At 34.7% G+C, this 19,835-nt stretch overlaps 1 protein-coding gene across 1 annotated transcript in view; it reads right to left on the minus strand.

Moving 5' to 3' along the window:
• Positions 1-19,835, minus strand: part of ARHGAP15 (Rho GTPase activating protein 15) — an 820,106-nt gene that overhangs the window by 327,146 nt on the left and 473,125 nt on the right. Inside the window, exon 9 of the mRNA XM_027835584.1 lies at positions 8,024-8,146. Within this exon, the coding sequence (XP_027691385.1) occupies positions 8,024-8,146 (123 nt within the window). The remainder of the gene's footprint in view (positions 1-8,023; positions 8,147-19,835) is intronic.

Consider the following 19,835-nt stretch of genomic DNA (forward strand, 5'->3'; position numbering starts at 1 on the left):
TTTCCTCTTACTCAATGATCCTCATATATACATAGACATAACAGAGGTGGAAAGTTTAGGGCTGACAATTTGCAATTACAATCCGAACTGCAATTCCCTCTTTCCCCCCCTTAAAAAAGATATTTGACACACTTTACAAAAACACTATCATTTTAATGACATTAGTTTCTCATATGATGGAAACCTTAAACAATTAGTTGTATCTCTCTGGGTAATTACTTGGATATCCAGACAATTAAATGACAAAATGCAAGTAAGTGGGTGCACTTAGAAGGAAAAAAAATATGACCTTGCACGAGTATTCAGTGAGCCTCAGTGTGAATCAGATTTGAGAATCCAGAGCATCCAAGTGTAAATCACATTCTGATGACCATAACAAAAAGGAGGAAAATTGCTATCTTTCCCCCCCACCACCCCCATTCCAAAAAAAAAAAAAAGAGCTGGATTCTACTGCTCTAATTTGAAAAGTTCCTGGCACACCTGTATCAAAACCTCAACTAAAATCCAAGTGAGCTAGTTTGTAGGACCATCCTAGTTACTAATTTGCTTTACAGGCTTACATAATTGCTTGACTCTTCTCATCTTTAAAGTTGATGTGTGTGTATAAAAGGTATCCTGTGTGGTCCTTCTAGGTACATGCTAAATCAAAGGGAGGGTATAATATTATTTCAATTTATGCTAATCTTAGTAGTGGTTATGTAGATGTATCCATGCCAGAGAAACTGTATCCAAAAGTATCTTATCTACTAAAGTTGAAATGACAAGAAATTTACCATCTTAGTGTTTTCAATAGTTAATATAATGTTGGACTCTAGATTGATATGTAGAATGTATGCTTCTTGGGAGTAGGGATTGTTATATTTTAAATGGGATCATCGAATTATTAGAGGGAACATTGAACTCTATCAGTACATGAGTCCATTTGATTATGAGTACTTTTATATCCTAGAGCCTAACATAAGGCTTTTAAATATGTGTTTAATGCTTATTGAATTGAATTTGTCCTATATTTTAACATAAACTTGTCAATTACTTCAGAGATAAGCTAGGTTCAAAAACTTCATAGACAAGCCCCCTGTACTGACACTCTAAAATAGAAGTCAGTACAAGAGGGATGTGAGGCACTCAAGAACAAAATTCTAGCAATGTATTTTTAGTTGATTCTGATGATATAAAAAAAAATGAGGTGTCTAAAAATTCCAGAGTGGCCACACAGAAAACTCATCTAAAACCTCAGATTTTTAAAAAGATACACATGGGAGATCCAAGTGTGTACAGGTAACTGAAGATAAATACTAAATAATGGCAAAATTCTATAAGAATAATGTCAACAAGGCTGAGGTACAATCTGCTAAAGGTAAAAGACAATAAGGTAAAAGCAATAATGGTGACTTTACAAAAGAAAAAAAAGATATCTTGGGAGTTAGAGGAAGATGAAAGAAGAGCTAAGACTGTTTCCTGCAATCATTGGGAAGACTGGAAAATACAAGTAAGGCAAAATTAGTCATCTCTCTCTCCTTCTCCCTCTCCCTCTCCTTCTCCTTTTCCTTCTCCCCATCCCACACACTCTCTGTCTCTCTTCTATATTGAGGAGTATAACCTTTGAGCTTGGAAAGACATACAAAAGTTCAAAAGAAGCCAAGATGGCAAAAGAGGACCTTACTGTCCTTAGTGAGTTGAAGTTATCTGGCTTCTCCAAATTAACATCTCAGGGTGCTGAAAGAACACATGACTGTGATTGCTTATGTGAGATGAATGGATCTGGTATGGGAGTGGAGCAAGTGTTCCAATTTTTCATAAGGAAAAAAGGTAGGTAAATAATTCATTAAGTGGTGTAATGGAAAGAGGACTGAAGTAGGAGACAGGGATACCTGAATTAAAATCCTCAGATTTTTCTTTTTTTTGCACTATGAGACCCTGGCCAAGTCACTTTACTTCTCTTAGTCTCAGTTTTCTTATCCGTAAAATGGAAGGTAATAGTAGCACATCTACTCAGAGGGTGAAATTAAGGATCAAATGAGATAAAATATCTAAAGAAGTTTGTAATTTAAAATATATAAATGATAGTTATTTATACAAATTAGAGGTCACTGAACTTGACATTAATTTCTAGTAAAATTTTAGAATAGGTTATTAAAGGGACATTTTGTGAGAACCAGAATAATTAAAAACAAGTTGTCAGACTAAACTTTTTTTTTGATAGAGTTGCTAATCTGTCAGGGAAGGCTATAGAAATGATCTATTTCAGCAAGACTTTCAATAGTTTTTCAACATAGCCTTCAAGGAAAGATAGAAAGTTATAGATATAATACATTTAAGATTGGAACTAGTTCATAGAATGTAAGTGTAATCTAAACTAAGAGCTGGAAGGTACCTCAGGGACATCTAGTGCAGTCTTCTCACTTTTCAGATGAGGAAATTAAGTTCCACCACTGAGGACAGATAACTTGCCCAAGATTACATATGGAGTCAACCTCACATTTGAATTCGGAGCCTCTGACTCAGGAAGTCAGAGCTCAGTGATTAGCTCTAAGGAACATTGAATAATGGATCGATCTTAACCCAGTAGATTGTCTCTACCAGACAACCTCCTTGGCTTTGTGTGATCAATGACTTTAAAGAAGTCATAATACATGCTTATCAAAATTGTGAATGACAAGAAATGAGGTATGATAACTAACGCATTGATGGTGCTTATATAGGCTCTTGTAATTTGATTCCAACTGAACTTTCTGCCTAATTAAATATTATTCCTTTTGCTGCAGTTCATGGTCTAGCTCTAGTCAAGTTAGCCTTCCCTTCATCCATTACACACATTTCATCTCCCATCTTCCTATTTTTGTAATGGTCATCTCCCATTCTTGGAATTCACTTTTGCTTCACTTCCACCTCATGGAATCTCATTTCTTTCAAGATACTATTTAAGCACCACTTCTCACATAAAGCCTTTCCTACAATCTATCTATCTATCAATCAATCAATCAATCTATCTATCTATCTATCTATCTATCTATCTATCTATCTATCTACCTATCTATCTATCTATCTATCTATCTATCTATTTATCTATCTATCATTCATCTAGGTAGAAAGTGGTGCTTGAACTGTGCCTTGAAAGAAGTATCTCCACATATACATATACATATGTATATATATACATATGTACATATCTGTATCTCCACATATATTCATAAATAGTTGTATATATGTACATATATGTATACATGTATTTTTCCTTCAATATAATAGAAGCTTTGTAATGTAGGGGACTGTTTAATTTTTTTTGTTATTGTATCCCTAGTGTCTAGCACAATACCTGGAACATAGTAGGCACTTAATAAATGCTGGTTGATTGATTGATAGAATCAGGAACTGACTGGAACAACAACTATCCTTCCTGATAATTAGATTGGTCCAAAAAGGACAAATAGCCTTAGAAATTAATATTTTCTCACCTCCCACTTTAATATGAGGCAATTAAAAATGAGGTTCAAAAAAGCATAAGCACTTCACTAAGGTAATCTAAATATAAACAACAAAGCAAGGTTTTGAACCCAGTTCTTTCAGATTCAATGCTCTTTCCATTACATTATGCTTCTTTCCTCTCCTATCATAGGGGAAATTTAACCAGATGTTGGCCACAGCCTCAATGCTAATTATCTGCCTATCTATAATTTGCCTCTAAGGAAATATTAGTTGTGATATAAATATATCGCCTTATTTTCTGAAAATTATGTTCAAAGTGTTTCCTATTCTTGGGCATCAAATCTATTATTTAAAAGCTGGAATATTTAGGTTTGGCTAGAGCTAAAGAGTTATTACCCAATATGAGCAAAAGGAGGTCTAAAACAAGTGGAGGATACATACAAATATACCTATGAACCATCCCAAAATGTATTCTTTTTTCTATAATTTACATATTTAATTGATTGGAGCATGGGTTCCAGTCTGATATACAATATAAAAAAATAATGAAATTTCATACACATTTGAGAGCTTGACAGTGTATTTGGCAAATATGAATAGCACTTGATGGAAATTGAAGGCTTTTCAGAGCACCTACACTTACAATGGTATGATTAACGCTATGCCCACCTGAGCTATTTGGATGAGTTTTTCTAGGAGCAATCATTCCAAATCATGTACTTGTTGCTCTCTTGTCCTACTGGTTATCAGTAGTTTCTTGCACTAGCAATGTTTTTTTTTTCTTCTTAATCTCATTAAGAAACCAAAAATATTCCATTATGTTTGTATCTCTAGAGCCTGATTGACATAATTCTGGAAATTTTTACAAGACCTTGCATAGCACACACTTTGCAGAAATGGTATGTGACTGCATTTGCAGTGATTTGTGGTCACCTAGCTGTATATTAGATTCCTATCAAGCACTCTGGAGATGCTGCTCTGATAAGTATTATGATAATAATGAAAACAACTTGATTCCCAACATGGGATTATCTTTGCTCTGAATAGAAAATGGAAGTATGTTCCTTCAGGAACCTTAGAGATCTCACAGAATCATAGATAAAAAGGTAGTAGAGACTCTCCTAGTGCTCTTGTTCATTCCATCATTTTATAGAGGAGGAAACTCAGGCCCAGAGGAGTGATTTGCCAAAGGTCGTGCAGGTAGCAAGCAGCAGAATTATTTGAAACTAGGTCTTCTGAGTCCTGATCCACAGGTCTTTTCACTATGTCACTTCCTCATACCCTAGTCTGAGAAAGCTTTTTTTGCAATAATATATCAAAAAGAAACTATCTGGCAGAGAATGGGAATCTCAAGGAGTGCCCATCAATTAAGGGATGGTCAAACAAATTATGGCATATGAATGTGATAGAATACTATTGTGCTTTAAGAAAGGATGAAGGAGATGGTTATAGAGAAAAATTTGAAGACTTATATGAACTAGTGCTAAGTGACATGAGCAGAACCAGGAGGGCAATTAATATCATAACAACCAATATGGTAAATATCAACATTTCTAAAAGATTTAGGAACTCTTATGAAAACAATGATAAATCATAATTCATTGTGATGAAACATGCTACCCAGTTCTAGAGATGTATTGCATTGACAATGCTAATTGAGGCTGATTTTATTTTATTTTTTTGGACATGGACAATATGAGAATTTATTTTGCTTGACAATACATTTTTGTAATGGATTTTGTTTTTCTTGATTTCTTGAGGGGAGAAGAAGGGCAATGGGTGAGGGAGAGAATTGGAACCTAAAAACAAAATTAAATTAAATTTAAAAAGTCACCAATTATGATCCTCTCCATCTTATTAATAGAGTCCTTTGTCCAGACCAGGAAGATTACATATAGCATGGAAAACAATTTTTGTTTTGTAAAAATATACAATGGTTAGAGAAAGATTATGGAGCACCTTAGTCATTTTGATAAAAGAATTTGGCTTGAAATCAGGATACCTGTATTCCAATCCCAACTCCTGTACTCATTAGCTATCTGATCCTAGGAAAACCATCTCTAACCTGTCAGAGGCTTGCTTTCTTCATCTGAAAAAAGAGGATAATAATACTTACAATTCTTACTTTATGTAGTTGTTATGTATAAAGACTTTTTAAAAATAGAGTGCTATGTAAATTGGAGTTACAATAATCAAGGATTCTCTTCTAGCTGAAAGTTATTAAGCAATACTTAACCCTGATGACATTTTAAAAATACTCTTTTCCTATCTCTTTACTCTTTCCCTTTCCTTCCATCTTTCCTTCCATCCTTCCTTCTTCCCTTCCTTCATTCCTTCTTTCCTTCCTTCCTTGTTTCCTTTTCTTACTGATCAAAACATATTGATTTTAATGACATAGTGACATAGTAAAGCTTCTTCACCTTTAGTATAAGAATTTTTTTAATGGGGAATCTAACATGTCCTGTGGTTTAAATTTATATTATTGACTTTTGCTCAGTTAAAGAAATCATATGCTTCACATTTTTGAGAGAAAATCACATTTAAAACTAAATGATAATTAAGAAATATACTGGTTTTCAAAACAGGGACTATATGAAGAAAAATGCCACTTAATACAGTAAATGAACTTTATGAAATCAACATTTCATGTCAATTTGACATAATATTATCTTTGTTAATGAATCCTGACTCTTTGGACTGGTGAGGGTTAAAATTTAATGGAGCTATCAGATATGCAATTAACTCATCTGATTTTTCCCTGACATTCCATTACATCAATATTAAAACTACATTCAGCAAGGCAGTTACTATTGAGTTCTAAGAAAGATCTGAGTTAATAGTTTCTCAGCATTTTGATTGGGTCTCAGCTCTGCTTCTGAATCAAGACTTTTTGAACTCTGTGTTAATCTTAAGGCTTTATGCATGAATTTAGTTTGGTTTGAGTTGATTATATGCTTATCTTTCTCAGGCTAGTAAGTTAACCTACAGCAAAACCCTAACTCTAAAGATGGTCCTTTGCCAAATAAGTTGAAAGAGCTTTATATGTAGTTGATTAGGATACAAATTTATATATACTGTAGGTCAGGCCATGTGTCCCTAAAAACAAAAGCAATAAAGGGCAAAAATCCATTATAATAGTAATATGAAATAGTTGTGAGTACTGTCTCCCAATGATACCATCATTAAAAAAAAGCTTCCTTTGTCTTTAAGACCATATTGTTTCTGTATAATATCTGAATCAAACTTGTCTTATCACTATGCAAAATACATATCCATTTTTATATTACTGATGATTATTACAAATTGTATTCTAGAACTTAATTCTAGCATTCATATGTCAAATTGTGAATATCTAAATTTTTTCATGTTGAACAATATTAGTTTCAAGATCTCTATTTCACTTGTTTATAAAATAATATCTATTTCAACTTAATTTTGAAGACTGAAGAGTTCAATCTAACTAGTTTTCTATGCCTTTCATCTGGAATTTCTAACATTTTCTGCTAAGTATTTTATCTGGACAGAAAGGAATAAATTACTTTGCACCTTGGGTTCCAAATTTACAGAATGAAAGTATTCGTATGACCATAGATATGTGGACCTAGAAGGGACCTCAGAAGCCATCCTGTATAATTCTTTCTTTTTGTAGGTAAGGAAGGTAAGTCTGAGTTGGGCCTAAGTGATTTGTCTAAGGTCACACAGGCAACAAGCGTAAGAGTTAGGAATGAACTTAGGTCCCCTGATTCCAAAGTCAGTGCACCTTTTCATTCTCACACTCCCTTGGATGATCCAAAATACCACCTTAGAGCCTCAGAGAGTTAGGTTGCTTGCCTAAGGTTAAAAGAGTTAAAATTAGTATAGTCATATTTAATTATTAATAGTATAACCAAGACAGGGTAACAAGAGTGTCGTCCAAGGGCACCAAATTTAGAGGATGATGCATCCCTTCAATATCCCTAGCATTCCTTCAATAGCAAATAAATAACAAAACTTAACCTCTACTTTACAAGGAAAAAAGTTTCAGTAAGAATTCCTCTATCATGCTGCTCATTTCCCTCCAATCCCATTTGGTATCCACAGAAATTACTTCATGATGTTGACCCAGAGTCTCTGCTTCTACATCATGCTGTCCTACTCCCACCCTCTGTTTACTTGAAGCAGGTAGATGATATAGTACCAGAGTGTTGGACTTGAAGTCAAAGAGACCTGAGTCCAAATCCTGCCTTACACAATTACTAGCTCTGTGACCCTGAGAAAGTTATTTCACTTTTCTTGATCTCAATTTTCTTATTAGTAAAGTGGAAGTAATAATAACATTTCTCTCAAAAGGTTGTTGTTAGGATCTAATGGGATGGCTTGTGTAAAACACGTTGTAAACCTTGAAGTTTTATATATTTATGCTAATTGTTTTATAATCTTTATCCTCATACTCATTAGTATTTGTATTACTAATAATTTTTGCTACTGATAAATAAATACTGGGGGCACATTTTGTGCCACTTGCCACAGGAGTAGTTTGTGGCAAAGGTTTTGGGTACAAAAATACCTAATTATGATTCTTCTAACCATTATATTAAAAGCACAAAATCCACAGTACCTTTAATAAGTCCTTTTTCTTGAAGAGTTTTCAGGGAAGGTCTTCGGTTAATGAATTTCTTTAATCTGCTTTTGACTCTGCTTTTGTCACTTGTATCAGAAGCACTGTGCTGTAGTCTGAATACTGGAGATAAAGTAGAAAGACTTTTGGTAAATCTCCCTTTTATTGTTATTATTTCATGCAAATATAAATTGAGAACCTTAGTCATAAAGCAACTATCCGCCATAAGACCATATATATGTGTGTTTGTGTGGTACATGTGCATAAGATGCTTTCTTAAGTGTAAGTATTGGTGATTTTGTGTTCTTGAAATGTGTATGTGGTCAACCTAAAAGTCACAATTACTTAGATAACTGATTTAAATCACTTCACTTTGGACTACATTGTCTGGATAAAGGGAATATCCTCTGTCTCAGGAGTTGTTAATTTTGTTATTGCAGACTCTTTTGGCAATCTGAGGAAACCTATGCCCCCTCTTCTCAGAATAATATTTTAAATGCATAAAATAATATATGTAAGGTTTTGATTACTCTTCTCTATATGCATTATATCTCTTGGTGCTCTCTCAGTGTATCTCTTATCAGTGCTCTCCTTTTGAAATTAGTTTGTATATTCTGTAATTACTTACCTATGCATTTAGTATATCTCTACCACCCCCACCCCTACATGTAGAATATGGGCTTGTTGAGGGCAGGGATTTATCTTCTTAATGTCTCCTTATCCTATCATACATTGTAGTGCCTGGAACATAGTATGTAATTAATAAATGTCTGTTGGATTGATATAAGGCACAAAAACAAAATAGTATGAAAATGTTGGGATGAATTTTATGGGCAGTTACTGAGCACACCTAACTGTATATTCAAATGATTTTCAGATTACATAGAATTTAGCTAATTTAAGCATCTTTTGTGGTCCAAAATACACATATAATTTCCCCAATGCTTTATCCAATTTTAGAGTGAGTTTCCTCCATAGCTGAGAAATTTGCTGACTGAAAATCTAGGTTGAGTGAAAGCTTTCATTGTTTTTTTTTTTTGTTTTTTTTTTTTACAGTTTGAACTTGGGAAGCAAATAAGAAACAACTAATGTTTGTGAAATAACATGTATATTCAATTGCTGGATGTGACTAAAACATTCCATTATAATTGCTACTCAGAGAATTACTAATGACCACCTTTTACAGCCCATTGCATGGTTTTCACACTATCCTTCACTATAGGCCAGGTGTGTTTCTATGAAGAAACATGGCAGCTAGGAATCACAAGAATCTGGAGTAAAAACTGAAAGAAGACACAAGTTGTTTGGGTGGAACTCCACTTGAGCCCAAATTTTTTATCAATGATTTAGATAAAGGATAAATGGTTTCCTTTTCAAATTCGTAGAGGACAAATGTCTAGGGAAGAAAATTAATATATTCAACTAAAGAGTCAGCTTCCAAAAAGATCTGGAAAGGCTAGTACATTGACCTGAATGTAGTAAGATGATAATTATAAGGATAAAGCAAAGTGTAACATTTGGTTTAAAAAAATTAATTTTATGAGTACAAACTAGGGGAGTAATGGCTAGACAATGTTTGTCTGAAGAAGATCTTGGATTTATGGTAGATTATTAAGTCCATATGAGTCAGTAGCTATGACCTTAATAAGGAGAGGGAGTGTATTGATAGTATTGATAGTATGGTCAGACCATATCTAGATTACTATGTTCTTTTCTAGACACCACATTTTAGGGAGGAGTCTGTTAAGGTGAGAGCTTCCATACTCAAAGCGTAGGGTGGTTTGATTAAAAAGATATATTTTTTAACAATTAGAGTTATCCAAAAGTGGAATAGATTGCCTCAGGAGGTAATAAGATCTCATTGTTGGAGGTCTTCAAGCAAAGACTGGATAACCATATGTTAAGTGTATTGTAGGAATTTCTTTTCCAGGGAAATAGGAATTATAAGTTTGACTAGATGATTACCGAATCCTTTCCAGGTTTTAAACTTTGTGATTGTGTATTCACTATCATAAGGTTTGTCCTAAGCAAATGTAGGTACATTTTTTTTTCAACAGTAACCTTCCATTCCTCACAGAATCTCACAGTTAGAAGTTCATGAAATCCATCTTTTACCAAAACCAGAATCCCTTTTACAGAGTGGACATTCCCTTTAAGAAGTCATCTATGAAGATCTCCAGCAATGGGGATCTATTACCTATCTAATCCATTCCACATTTGGACACCTCCACTTGTTAGGATGTTTTTCATTATGTGAGCTTAAATCTTCTCAGCAATTCTCAATTTTTCCTCACCCTTTTTTCCCCTTTCCATTGCTTCTAGTTCTGTACACTTAAGCTAGGTGCAGCAAGGTCCCACATACTAATTCCATAGGACAGAGCTTCTTCTATATAAGACCATCTCAAATACTTGAAAATAGCTATCATGCCCCATCCTTTCCCTCTTAGGTCTTCTTTTTTCTAAGTCAAACATTACCTCTTTCTTCAATCTATCTCCATATACCATTGTCTACAATCCCCTGATTATTCTTGTTATCACTCTGAAAAGTCCTTCTTAAATGCCCTGATCAACATCCTTCTTAAAATACATTGCCCAGAATTCTATAAATACTCCACAACACTTCTATTTATATTCCTCTTCTGATATTACATTCTTTTTACTTAGGGTCCTACTAAGTGACTGGTTGAACTGATAAACTAATTTAAGTGAAAGTCTTAATAACTAATAATAATTTAATATGTCACTCTTCCTGATAATGCATACATTTTAACAGGAACCTTTAGTGAGCTCCTTTACCCAGAGAAAAGAATAATGAATGAATTTCAGGATAGTGACAAGGTCCCTCAAATAATTTTTCATGAAAGATCTCTTCTTTCTTGGTATAGTTCCATACTAGTCCCATAGGATAGAGCCTGATATGTAAAGTAATGAGAGCAAAGAAATATGAGAGTTAAAAAGATAGAAAAAAGTAAGAGGAAAAGGAAAAAGAAACACTGGCAATGCAGTTATCTCTCAAAAAAAGAACATTCCTATACATAGGAATATAAATAGTCATTAGTTAATCAATGAATATTGATTGATTAGTTACCATGTTCTAGGCATTTATAAAAATGTTTAAGATAGTCCTTTTCCTCAAGGAGTTTAGAATCTAGTTGAAAATATAAGAAAACACTAACAATACAAGACAGTACACAGTGAGTGCTGTTGCGGGTAAAAGATGAAATGACTTAAAAAACAAAGCTTCAAGTTTCTGAATGTATCGATTTATTAATCAAAGTATGACATTTTTTGAGACCAAGCCTCCTCAGCTTTGGCATTGGACCCCAAATATAGAGAGAGACATATTTTTATGCATCAAAAACAATTAAATCAAATAAGATCAATTAATTAAAATAAAACTATTAACCAGGATACAGAAATAGGTAATTAGATTTTTAACTGCAGGAAAGATTAGGGGACTTTCCAAGTTGGGAGGGGGAGAGCAAACAGATGCCATTCCCTGACATCAGAAAAAGAGGTGCCCCACTCCCTCCCCCCACCCCAAGTGTCTGTATACAATCAAGGAAACATGGAATCAGTAACTGATTGAACAGTACTGGGTTGCCTGAGATGTAAAATTGTGATAAAACTCCTTGCATCAGTCTTTAGATCTTACTGGATTTCAGGTCAGCATAACCTAGGTCCTCACTTAAAGGTCTCTTGCTGTTGTTTGTCCTTCATTCTGGAAGAGAATCATCACATCAAGGAGGTGATGCCATGATTTGCAGGTGAATTGGATTTAAGTGAGGGAGGCTGTGCAAAGTCACCAGCCTCACTTTTTCCTCTGGAGCCATCTGGGTTCAGTGGCAAGATTTAGATCAGGATGACTGGAGATGGCCCTGGGTGCTTTGTAAGCAATAGGTACAGGAGGTCCAGCTAACCCAGACACTCAGGGCTAAGTTCAAACAATACAAAAAGGTTTTCTTACAATTCCCAAAGTTGAACAAAGTTTTCTCACAAGACAAAAATTGGGCTAGATCCATAACTGAGTAGAAAGGGAATTGAGCTAGCTTGAGAATTGAGTCACAAGATGGAGACAGTGTGGTTCACTCAATTCCCACCACCACTTGCTCTTTTAATTCCCTCAGTGCTGGTGGGTGGTAAAGACAATAAGCACTAGATTAATTCAGAATAGAGAGTGATCATTACGTTGTAAGGTTGTCAGTGAAGACTAACTAGAAGATTTAGAACATGGGTTGTGTCCAGACAGATTGGTAAGATTTTCTAGGTGAAGAGGAGGGATAAGAGCATGTGAGATAAGGAAATAGGGTCAGTCTACACTCAAATCATGGAATGATCAGCATATTTTCAAGGGATGTTGAGAAGACCAGGCTAGTGAGAACAGAAGGTAAATGATGGCTTATGCAGTTGAAAAGTACATAAATGTCAAATTGTGGAGAGCCTTGAATACTATAATTTTTGTAGACAATAATAGAATCCTAAATAGTAAAGAAATGAAAATAAAAAATTTAAAAAGTAAGACCTCTTAATTTAAATGGCCTCTATGTAGTCATTAGGAAGAAGTATCAAACCTTTTGGTGATCTAAGGAAGCCAAATTCAGTTTTGCAGAGCTGCTGGAAATATGTAAATCAACTGGAAGTAATATCATCTTTGGGGACCATTTTTAGTATAACCAGGGGCTCAGTTACTAGATCTGTGCTTAGACAGATCTAGGATCAGATCTGGGTCTTATGTGGACCATTTTCATTTTGACAGCTTCTCAATCAGAACGGCCTTTGGAGCATACTTCCGATCAGAATTTCCTCCAGAAACATGAGAGTTTGATTTGCTTTATTTATCTCTAAGAGGTCTCAGTACCCATGTAAGTACCAAGGATAATGTAACATTGAATTCAGGATAATTTAGAAGAAAAGGAAACATTTGTATGAAAATAGGGATAGTAGATCCTTTTGTAGTGGCAAAGAACTAGAAAAACCAGCTACTTATTGACTGGAGAAAGGCCAACCAAATTATGGTATATAAATATAGTGGAATACTATTGTCTTGTATGAAATTATGCAAGGTAATATTTCTGAGAAATCAGTATTAATTAACGCAGAATGAAATGAGAACTAGTAGAACAATTTATTCTATAACTAAATTGCAAAGATAAACAACTTTGAAAAAAATAAGAGCTCTGACCAATGCAATGATCAATCACAATCCTAGAAGACTTGAATAAAGCATCCTAACCACCTTCTGAAAGAGAATTTAGATTCATATTGAGAGATTTTTCCCCCTAGGTGTGGCCAATGCAGGAATTTGTTTTGCTCTAATACTAGTTATAAGGGTTTTATTTATCTTATCTTTTTAAAATTTCTTTTTCTTTTTCAATTGGAAGAAAAAATTAAATTTTATCAATTGAAAAAATAAAATTTAATTTAAAAAAGATTGTAGATTGAATCTTATTTAAGCCCAATAGAAAATGCAAAGGGTTTCTGCCCACACCCATGGCTGATCAAAACAACTCTCCCTTCTGGTGGGTCCCACCTTTGTGATTTTCTATGCAGCTTCTTTTCCCAATGTCAAGATTATGTATGAATTAGCTGGGATTTTGAGTCAGTGTCAGAACAAAGGTCTTTTCAGTGGCACAATAAGTCAGGACGAGGGGAATTTAAATTTTTTTTAAAAAGACACAAGAGAAAGAAAGGGCTTCTCCTGGGGTATACTTGGGCATACATAAGCATGCTCTTGATTTGGGTCAAATCATGCAATTATTTCAACCACTGTAATTTGCAACAAATGGAGAGTTGGCTTCAATAGCCACATCAATTGGGCCATCATCTGGATTAAATGTTACACATAATTCATATTCTTTGAATAAGAGTTTGGCCGTTCCTGGGTGGAAAGAAGATAATATCATTATCAAGTAAATCAGTCTTACGATAAGATTTACTTCAACTCTACCTTTGGGGTTAAATATCATGAAATAGCCATCAATTTTTTAAAAAGAGTTCACTAAAGTTAACATACTCTATTATTAGGTTCCACACAAATAACCTTGCCATTTTCCATGAAAAAAAAAACCACAGAGAAATAGAGGCATAAAAAAATTTTTTTGGTTTCTAATAACAAGTAAAAAATATGTGATTGGAAAGAACTTTGCAAATACAGAAAGCAATGTAAATTGTACATTACAAAAATAATTATGTATCTAGTCATATCTCTTTGGAACCCCTAGATACTATGGTGATAAGATTCTTAATTAGGGAGATAGATATATGTGCTATATTGTTTTCAATAGCACCATCTGGCTCTACATGTGAGAAACGTGTGTAAGGTGCACTGATTTCCAAAGGAAAATGGTTATACATTTCCAAGTATTCTATCTTTTAGGCTTTCACATATACTGAAAAGTCTAGCATTACTAGCAAACTGCTCTATACACAGTAGGCATTTCAATCATTCTTTTCTTCTTCCATTGTTTCATGGCACAACTATTTCCTAAGTGCTTATCACATGATGAGCGTTGAACTAGGGATAGAGTTGGGGAAGATTAAAAGCTTAGATAAAACATAGCCCCTGCCTTCTCAAAGATTACTGCCTATTAGAGGGATAACATACAAACAAAAATACCTATTGAACACAATATATCACCTGTTGTACACATTAAAGAAGAAAAACAAATTGCTGTGTTAAATCTGAGTAAGAAAATTGTTTATGGACAAGGAGGTCAGGGAAGGCTCAGATGGAGAAAGTGTGCATGAGCTGAGTTTTAAAGGATAGATAGGAATTTATCAAGGAAAAATGGGGAGGGAGGATATTCTGGGTTTAGAGACTGAACAAAGGCAAAATGGTCTACAGTCTAGTTGGACTGGAAAGTAGTTCATGTGGAGAAGAATAAGATGATGATGATGACATTCATATAACACATTGAGATTTATAAACTGCTTTCCTAGCAAATTTAGTTTCACTATATTCCTTTACAACTCAGTTCATATGTCACCTACTAAACAAAACCTTTCCTGGTTCCCCTCACCACCCAGATGCTAAGTCTTCTCACAGAATGCCTTCCACTTATTCTCTATATCATATCTACCTAGGTGTTGACATACTGTCAACAAATTAGAATGGAAACTCCCCTAAGGGCAAGGATTGTGTCTTTGCCTTACTTTTTTTTGAAACAATTAAAAATTATTATTTGCTTTAAATATTTTTTCTTTTTAAATTTTGAGTTATTTATTCTCTCCCTTTCTCTCATCCCCTCCCTTACCCACTGAAGGCAAGCAAAATGATATCAATTATTCATGTGAAATTATATAAAACATATTTCCATATTAAACATATTTCTAAAAAAAGCAAGAAAAAGAAAGAGAGAAAATAATATTTCAATTTGCAGAGTTCATCAGTCCTCTCTCTGGAGGTAGATAGTAATTTTTTCATCACAGGTTCTTTGGAATTGATCAAAATAGTCAAGTCTTTTACAGTTGATCATCATTATAATATTGCTGTTAACTGTTAACAGTTTGACTTACTTTTTATCCCCTGTGCCTGGCATGTAGTAAGAGTTTAATAAGTGATTATTGGCTTGATTTGTTCCTTTTCTTAAAACTCTTTGTTAGGTAAAACAGTTAGAAGTTCACAAACTCCAGGTTTGAAAACCTTGACTCTAAAGAGATCTTGGAAAATCAGACTATGATATCCAAAAAAATTAACATGGCCTTAAGCTACATCAAGTAGAGCAGTGTCATCATATTCTACTTTGGTCAGACTTCATTTCAAGTGTTCTGTTCAGTTCTGGGTGACATATTTAAGAAAGGACACACAAAACTCTCCATCTACCAACTCTGGGCATTTTCACTGGCCATCTCCAATTTCTGGAAATCTCTTCTCCCCCTCATTTTTGTTTTCAGGCTTTCCTGGCTTCCTTCAAATTTCAGCCAAAGTCCTACCCTCTGCAAGAAGCCTTTCACAGTTCTCTTTCCTCTTAATGCCTTCCCTCTGAGATTATCTCCAATTCATCCAGCTTTATGTCTTGTTTTTACATAGTTGTTTACATGTTGGTTTTTCCTTTACGCTATGAACTCCTTGAGAGCAGGGAGGGGTTTTTTTGCCTTTCTTTGTATTCCCAGCACTTAGCACTGTGCCTGGTGCATCATTGTTCTTGCTCAGTCTTTTCATGACCCCATTTGGGGTTTTCTTGGCAAAGATACTGGAGTGGTTTGCCATTTCCTTCTCCGGGTCACACAGCTAGTTAGTGTCTAAACCTGGATTTGAACTCAGGAAGATGAGTTTTCCTAACTCCAGGCATGGCACTTTATCGACTGTGACACCTACCTGTGCTGTCCCTTTCTTCTTGCCCCCCCCCCCCCCCCGTTGGTTCATTTCGAATGCTTGTTAACTTGACTTGATCCAGAGGACAACAGCCAGAATGGTGAATGTGGCCTTGAGATTATGCCATATGGTGTGTGTGTGTGTGTGTGTGTGTGTGTGTGTGTGTGTGTGTGCACATGCACACCTGCATGCATAAGTCCCTATATCTGTATCTAAATATGAAGATAGATAAGGATATATTTATCAGGTAAGGAAATTGACTAGCTCAAGTCACATGGCTAGTTAGGGTCAAAGCAGGGACTTCAATCCAGGTCTTCTAATGCCTAGTGTAGAGGTCTCTTTTTTTTCCTACCTTTTTTTGGAAAGTAAATATTTTATTGATGCTTTTTTATTGGAACATTCACTTAACAATAACAACCTAACAGAGTCCTCTTTTGCAACAGCATGGAAAACATCTGCCCCCCCCCCACAATGTTGAGTGAAAAATATGTCTCATTCAGCACCTCTAGTCCACCACCTCTGCAGAGAGGACCAAAATATGTTTTATGACAGTCCAAGACTCTTTCCACTGTACCATAACAAACTCAACAAAGTTGCCTTTACTAATGACTTTTCAGGAAACAGATTCTGCAGTCAGCTTTCAGTCTTTGATACCATTAGGAATTATTCTCATGTGACAAGCCAAATTTTAAGTTCTCAGGTATAATTTAACTTTACTTCAAAAATAATATATGAGGGAATTAAAGCAAATAAATAACTGTTATTTAGGACCCACTTTTTTATTAACTGAGGAGCCTGAGAGAGCTAGAAATAAAATAAAGTGAGGAAGTCCTCAATTATAAAGCACTGGTTAGTTACAGGGTCCCTTTAAATAACAGCAAAAGTCCTGGAATATTGTGGTTTACAAATCTCATTTTAACAGCCAAACTTATAAAACGGTTTATGCTTTTCTGTTGTCAGGGGAGAAAAACTTGCCAAATTGTTCATTTTAAGTAAATATAACATAGCCAATTAAGGAAAGTACAATTTAAACACATGCCTATGATAATCAGGACATAGTTTGCTTCTGATTTCACTACTGATTTTAACAGCACACTGTTCCATTTTCCCACAGCACTAACATGACCCCACACATACTTTTAGAAACTTGTAATCACATAGCACAAATAAAAGGACACTTTACTGGAAAATACACAGCATGGTACAATAATCCATCATTTATGAAAAATAGAATTCAGCCTTTTCTTTCTCCTCAGATTTGCAACTTTCTGAGGGTGAAGCATCCTTCAGTTTAGGGATTTATTCTAAGCTTGTGACTATGTTGTTTCTATTCCTGTTTTAAATCTTTCATTCAAAATTAAAAGTACCCTAAGAGGGACAGGTTTAAATTCCAAAGTATTTAGCCCAGATTAAAGAAGACATAGAGTAAACGTTCATAATTCCACATATTGCAAAGTCTAGGAAAAGTAATTCAGAATTGTGATTAATTTTCTGAACATCACAGAATTTTTGCTTTTTGGTTTGTTTTCATTTAGAGTTTCCCTTTTCTTTTTTTCTATTGATGGCTGCTTATTTTCCTTCAGATCTGAGCAGTTACTTACTTATACATCTATTATTTCTCAAGTTCTAAGATTTTCCAACAGCAATATACAACCTGAGCTGTAATTGATAATAATGTGCACATGGTCATTTTCTTTGAGCAAAATACTAAACTGGTTGAGAGATTTAATTGATGCTAAAGCTGTTCACACCAGAGGATGGTTAAAATCGTGGGATCTTTGATTTGATCTACATAGGAGACTTGGTGTTAGCCTAACCTTGAAGTCATTTTTATACCTGGAACAGCAATTATGGTGTTAAAACTACCTCTAGAGGTACAGAGAGTAATTGTAATGAGCCATCTCAGCATATTTAAAGCCAGACTTTAAAAAGCAAGGAGAAAAATGGCAGCAAAGACAGTTTTGATGGATGTCCACTATCCATTTGATTAAACATGTATGGAAGACCCAAGAAAAACTCAAGCCTTCCAGAGATCCAAGGGTTCTATAATATGATCCAGAATTGAGCATCTGCCAGAACTCCTCTTGCTGGGACCATATTTTGAAATATCTCTTTTTCTTGCCAAGCCGCTGTTCTCGCGGTATTCCCATGTTACAATTACATGTTTTTTTATTTGGAAATGCTGAGAGAGCTAATGTTTCAATGATGTTACCAAAGGAAAACAGAATCATTACCCTTTAGAACTATGATTATAAACAAAAGCTTTCTAGGCTACTTGGCCCCACTTCTTTTTTAGACTACACACAAAGACTAACTTGTGCTAAAGTCAAAGTAAGTATAGGCTGACTGCCTGGTTAGCTGAGCCCCCCAATACTTGAAAGAAAAAGGGAAACCAGGGCAAGGCATCTTTGAATTTAGTACTTTAATGTTTTTATTAAATACAATGTCAAAGGCTAGGAGACTGTGAACTAAATGTCAAAATAGAATGGTAGAGTTAGAGCTAGAAGGGACTTTAAAGGGCATCAACTCTAGCTGCATTACACAAATGAGTAAACCGAGGCCCAGAGACATGAAATGACTTGCCCAGGATCAGAAAGCTAGTAAGTATCTAAAGTGGGATTTGAACCCAGGTCTTTCTGACTCCAAGTTTAGCACTCTAACCAATATGCAAAATTGTCTTTAATAAAGTGATGTTGGACTTTTTGCCCCCTACTCCCACCAGTAGTTCACAACCTCCTTGAGAGCAGGACTGACTTTATTTTGGTCTTTATCCCTGGCACTTTGTATGGTTCTGGGAATAAAGCAGGTGTTTATAATAAATTCTTTTCTTGATTAATTGATTTTAGCCTCTATAGATCCTAAAATATATTACAAAATGTATCATGCAACTGTTCTACAATAAAACTGTATTAGTGTCATCCTCATTTTCCATACTACTTTTCCCCTCCTATTCTAAATTACTTTCTTATAATTTCCTATGGGGATAAGGAATGGTCTTGTGATTTCACTGATATAAGGAATCCTTAGATGCAAAAATTCTCTTTACCAATGCAGGTCTGAAGCTTATGATCTTAGAGTTGTCTATGTCACTAAGAGATTAAGTGACTTGTCTAGGGTTACAAAGCCAATAGGCATTAGAGGTGAGACTTGAACACAGGTCTTGCTGGCTTCAAGATCAATATTCTCTCTGTCCATTATACCATATTGTCTCTAAATGTTTTCCCATGTCATAGGCAAATGAGAACGTCTTAACAAAAAGAAAATGGAAAAGGAAAGAAAGTTCAACGCATAGAATTGTAGAATGAGTTAGATGAGGTTATCTAGTCCAATTTCCTACTCAGACTAAGAACACCTTCTCTAGAACACTGTGCCAGCTAGGTATGGAATCTTTGCATGAATAGTAAAAAAAAGAACTCATTAATTTTCAAAATAACATTTTAGTTTGGGATGTCTGTAATCATAGAAAGTTCTTCATAATACTGAGTTAAAACCCGTATT

Source organism: Vombatus ursinus, unplaced genomic scaffold, assembly GCF_900497805.2.
Source record: "Vombatus ursinus unplaced genomic scaffold, bare-nosed wombat genome assembly UNPS02014816.1, whole genome shotgun sequence".
NCBI classification, from domain to species: domain Eukaryota; kingdom Metazoa; phylum Chordata; class Mammalia; order Diprotodontia; family Vombatidae; genus Vombatus; species Vombatus ursinus.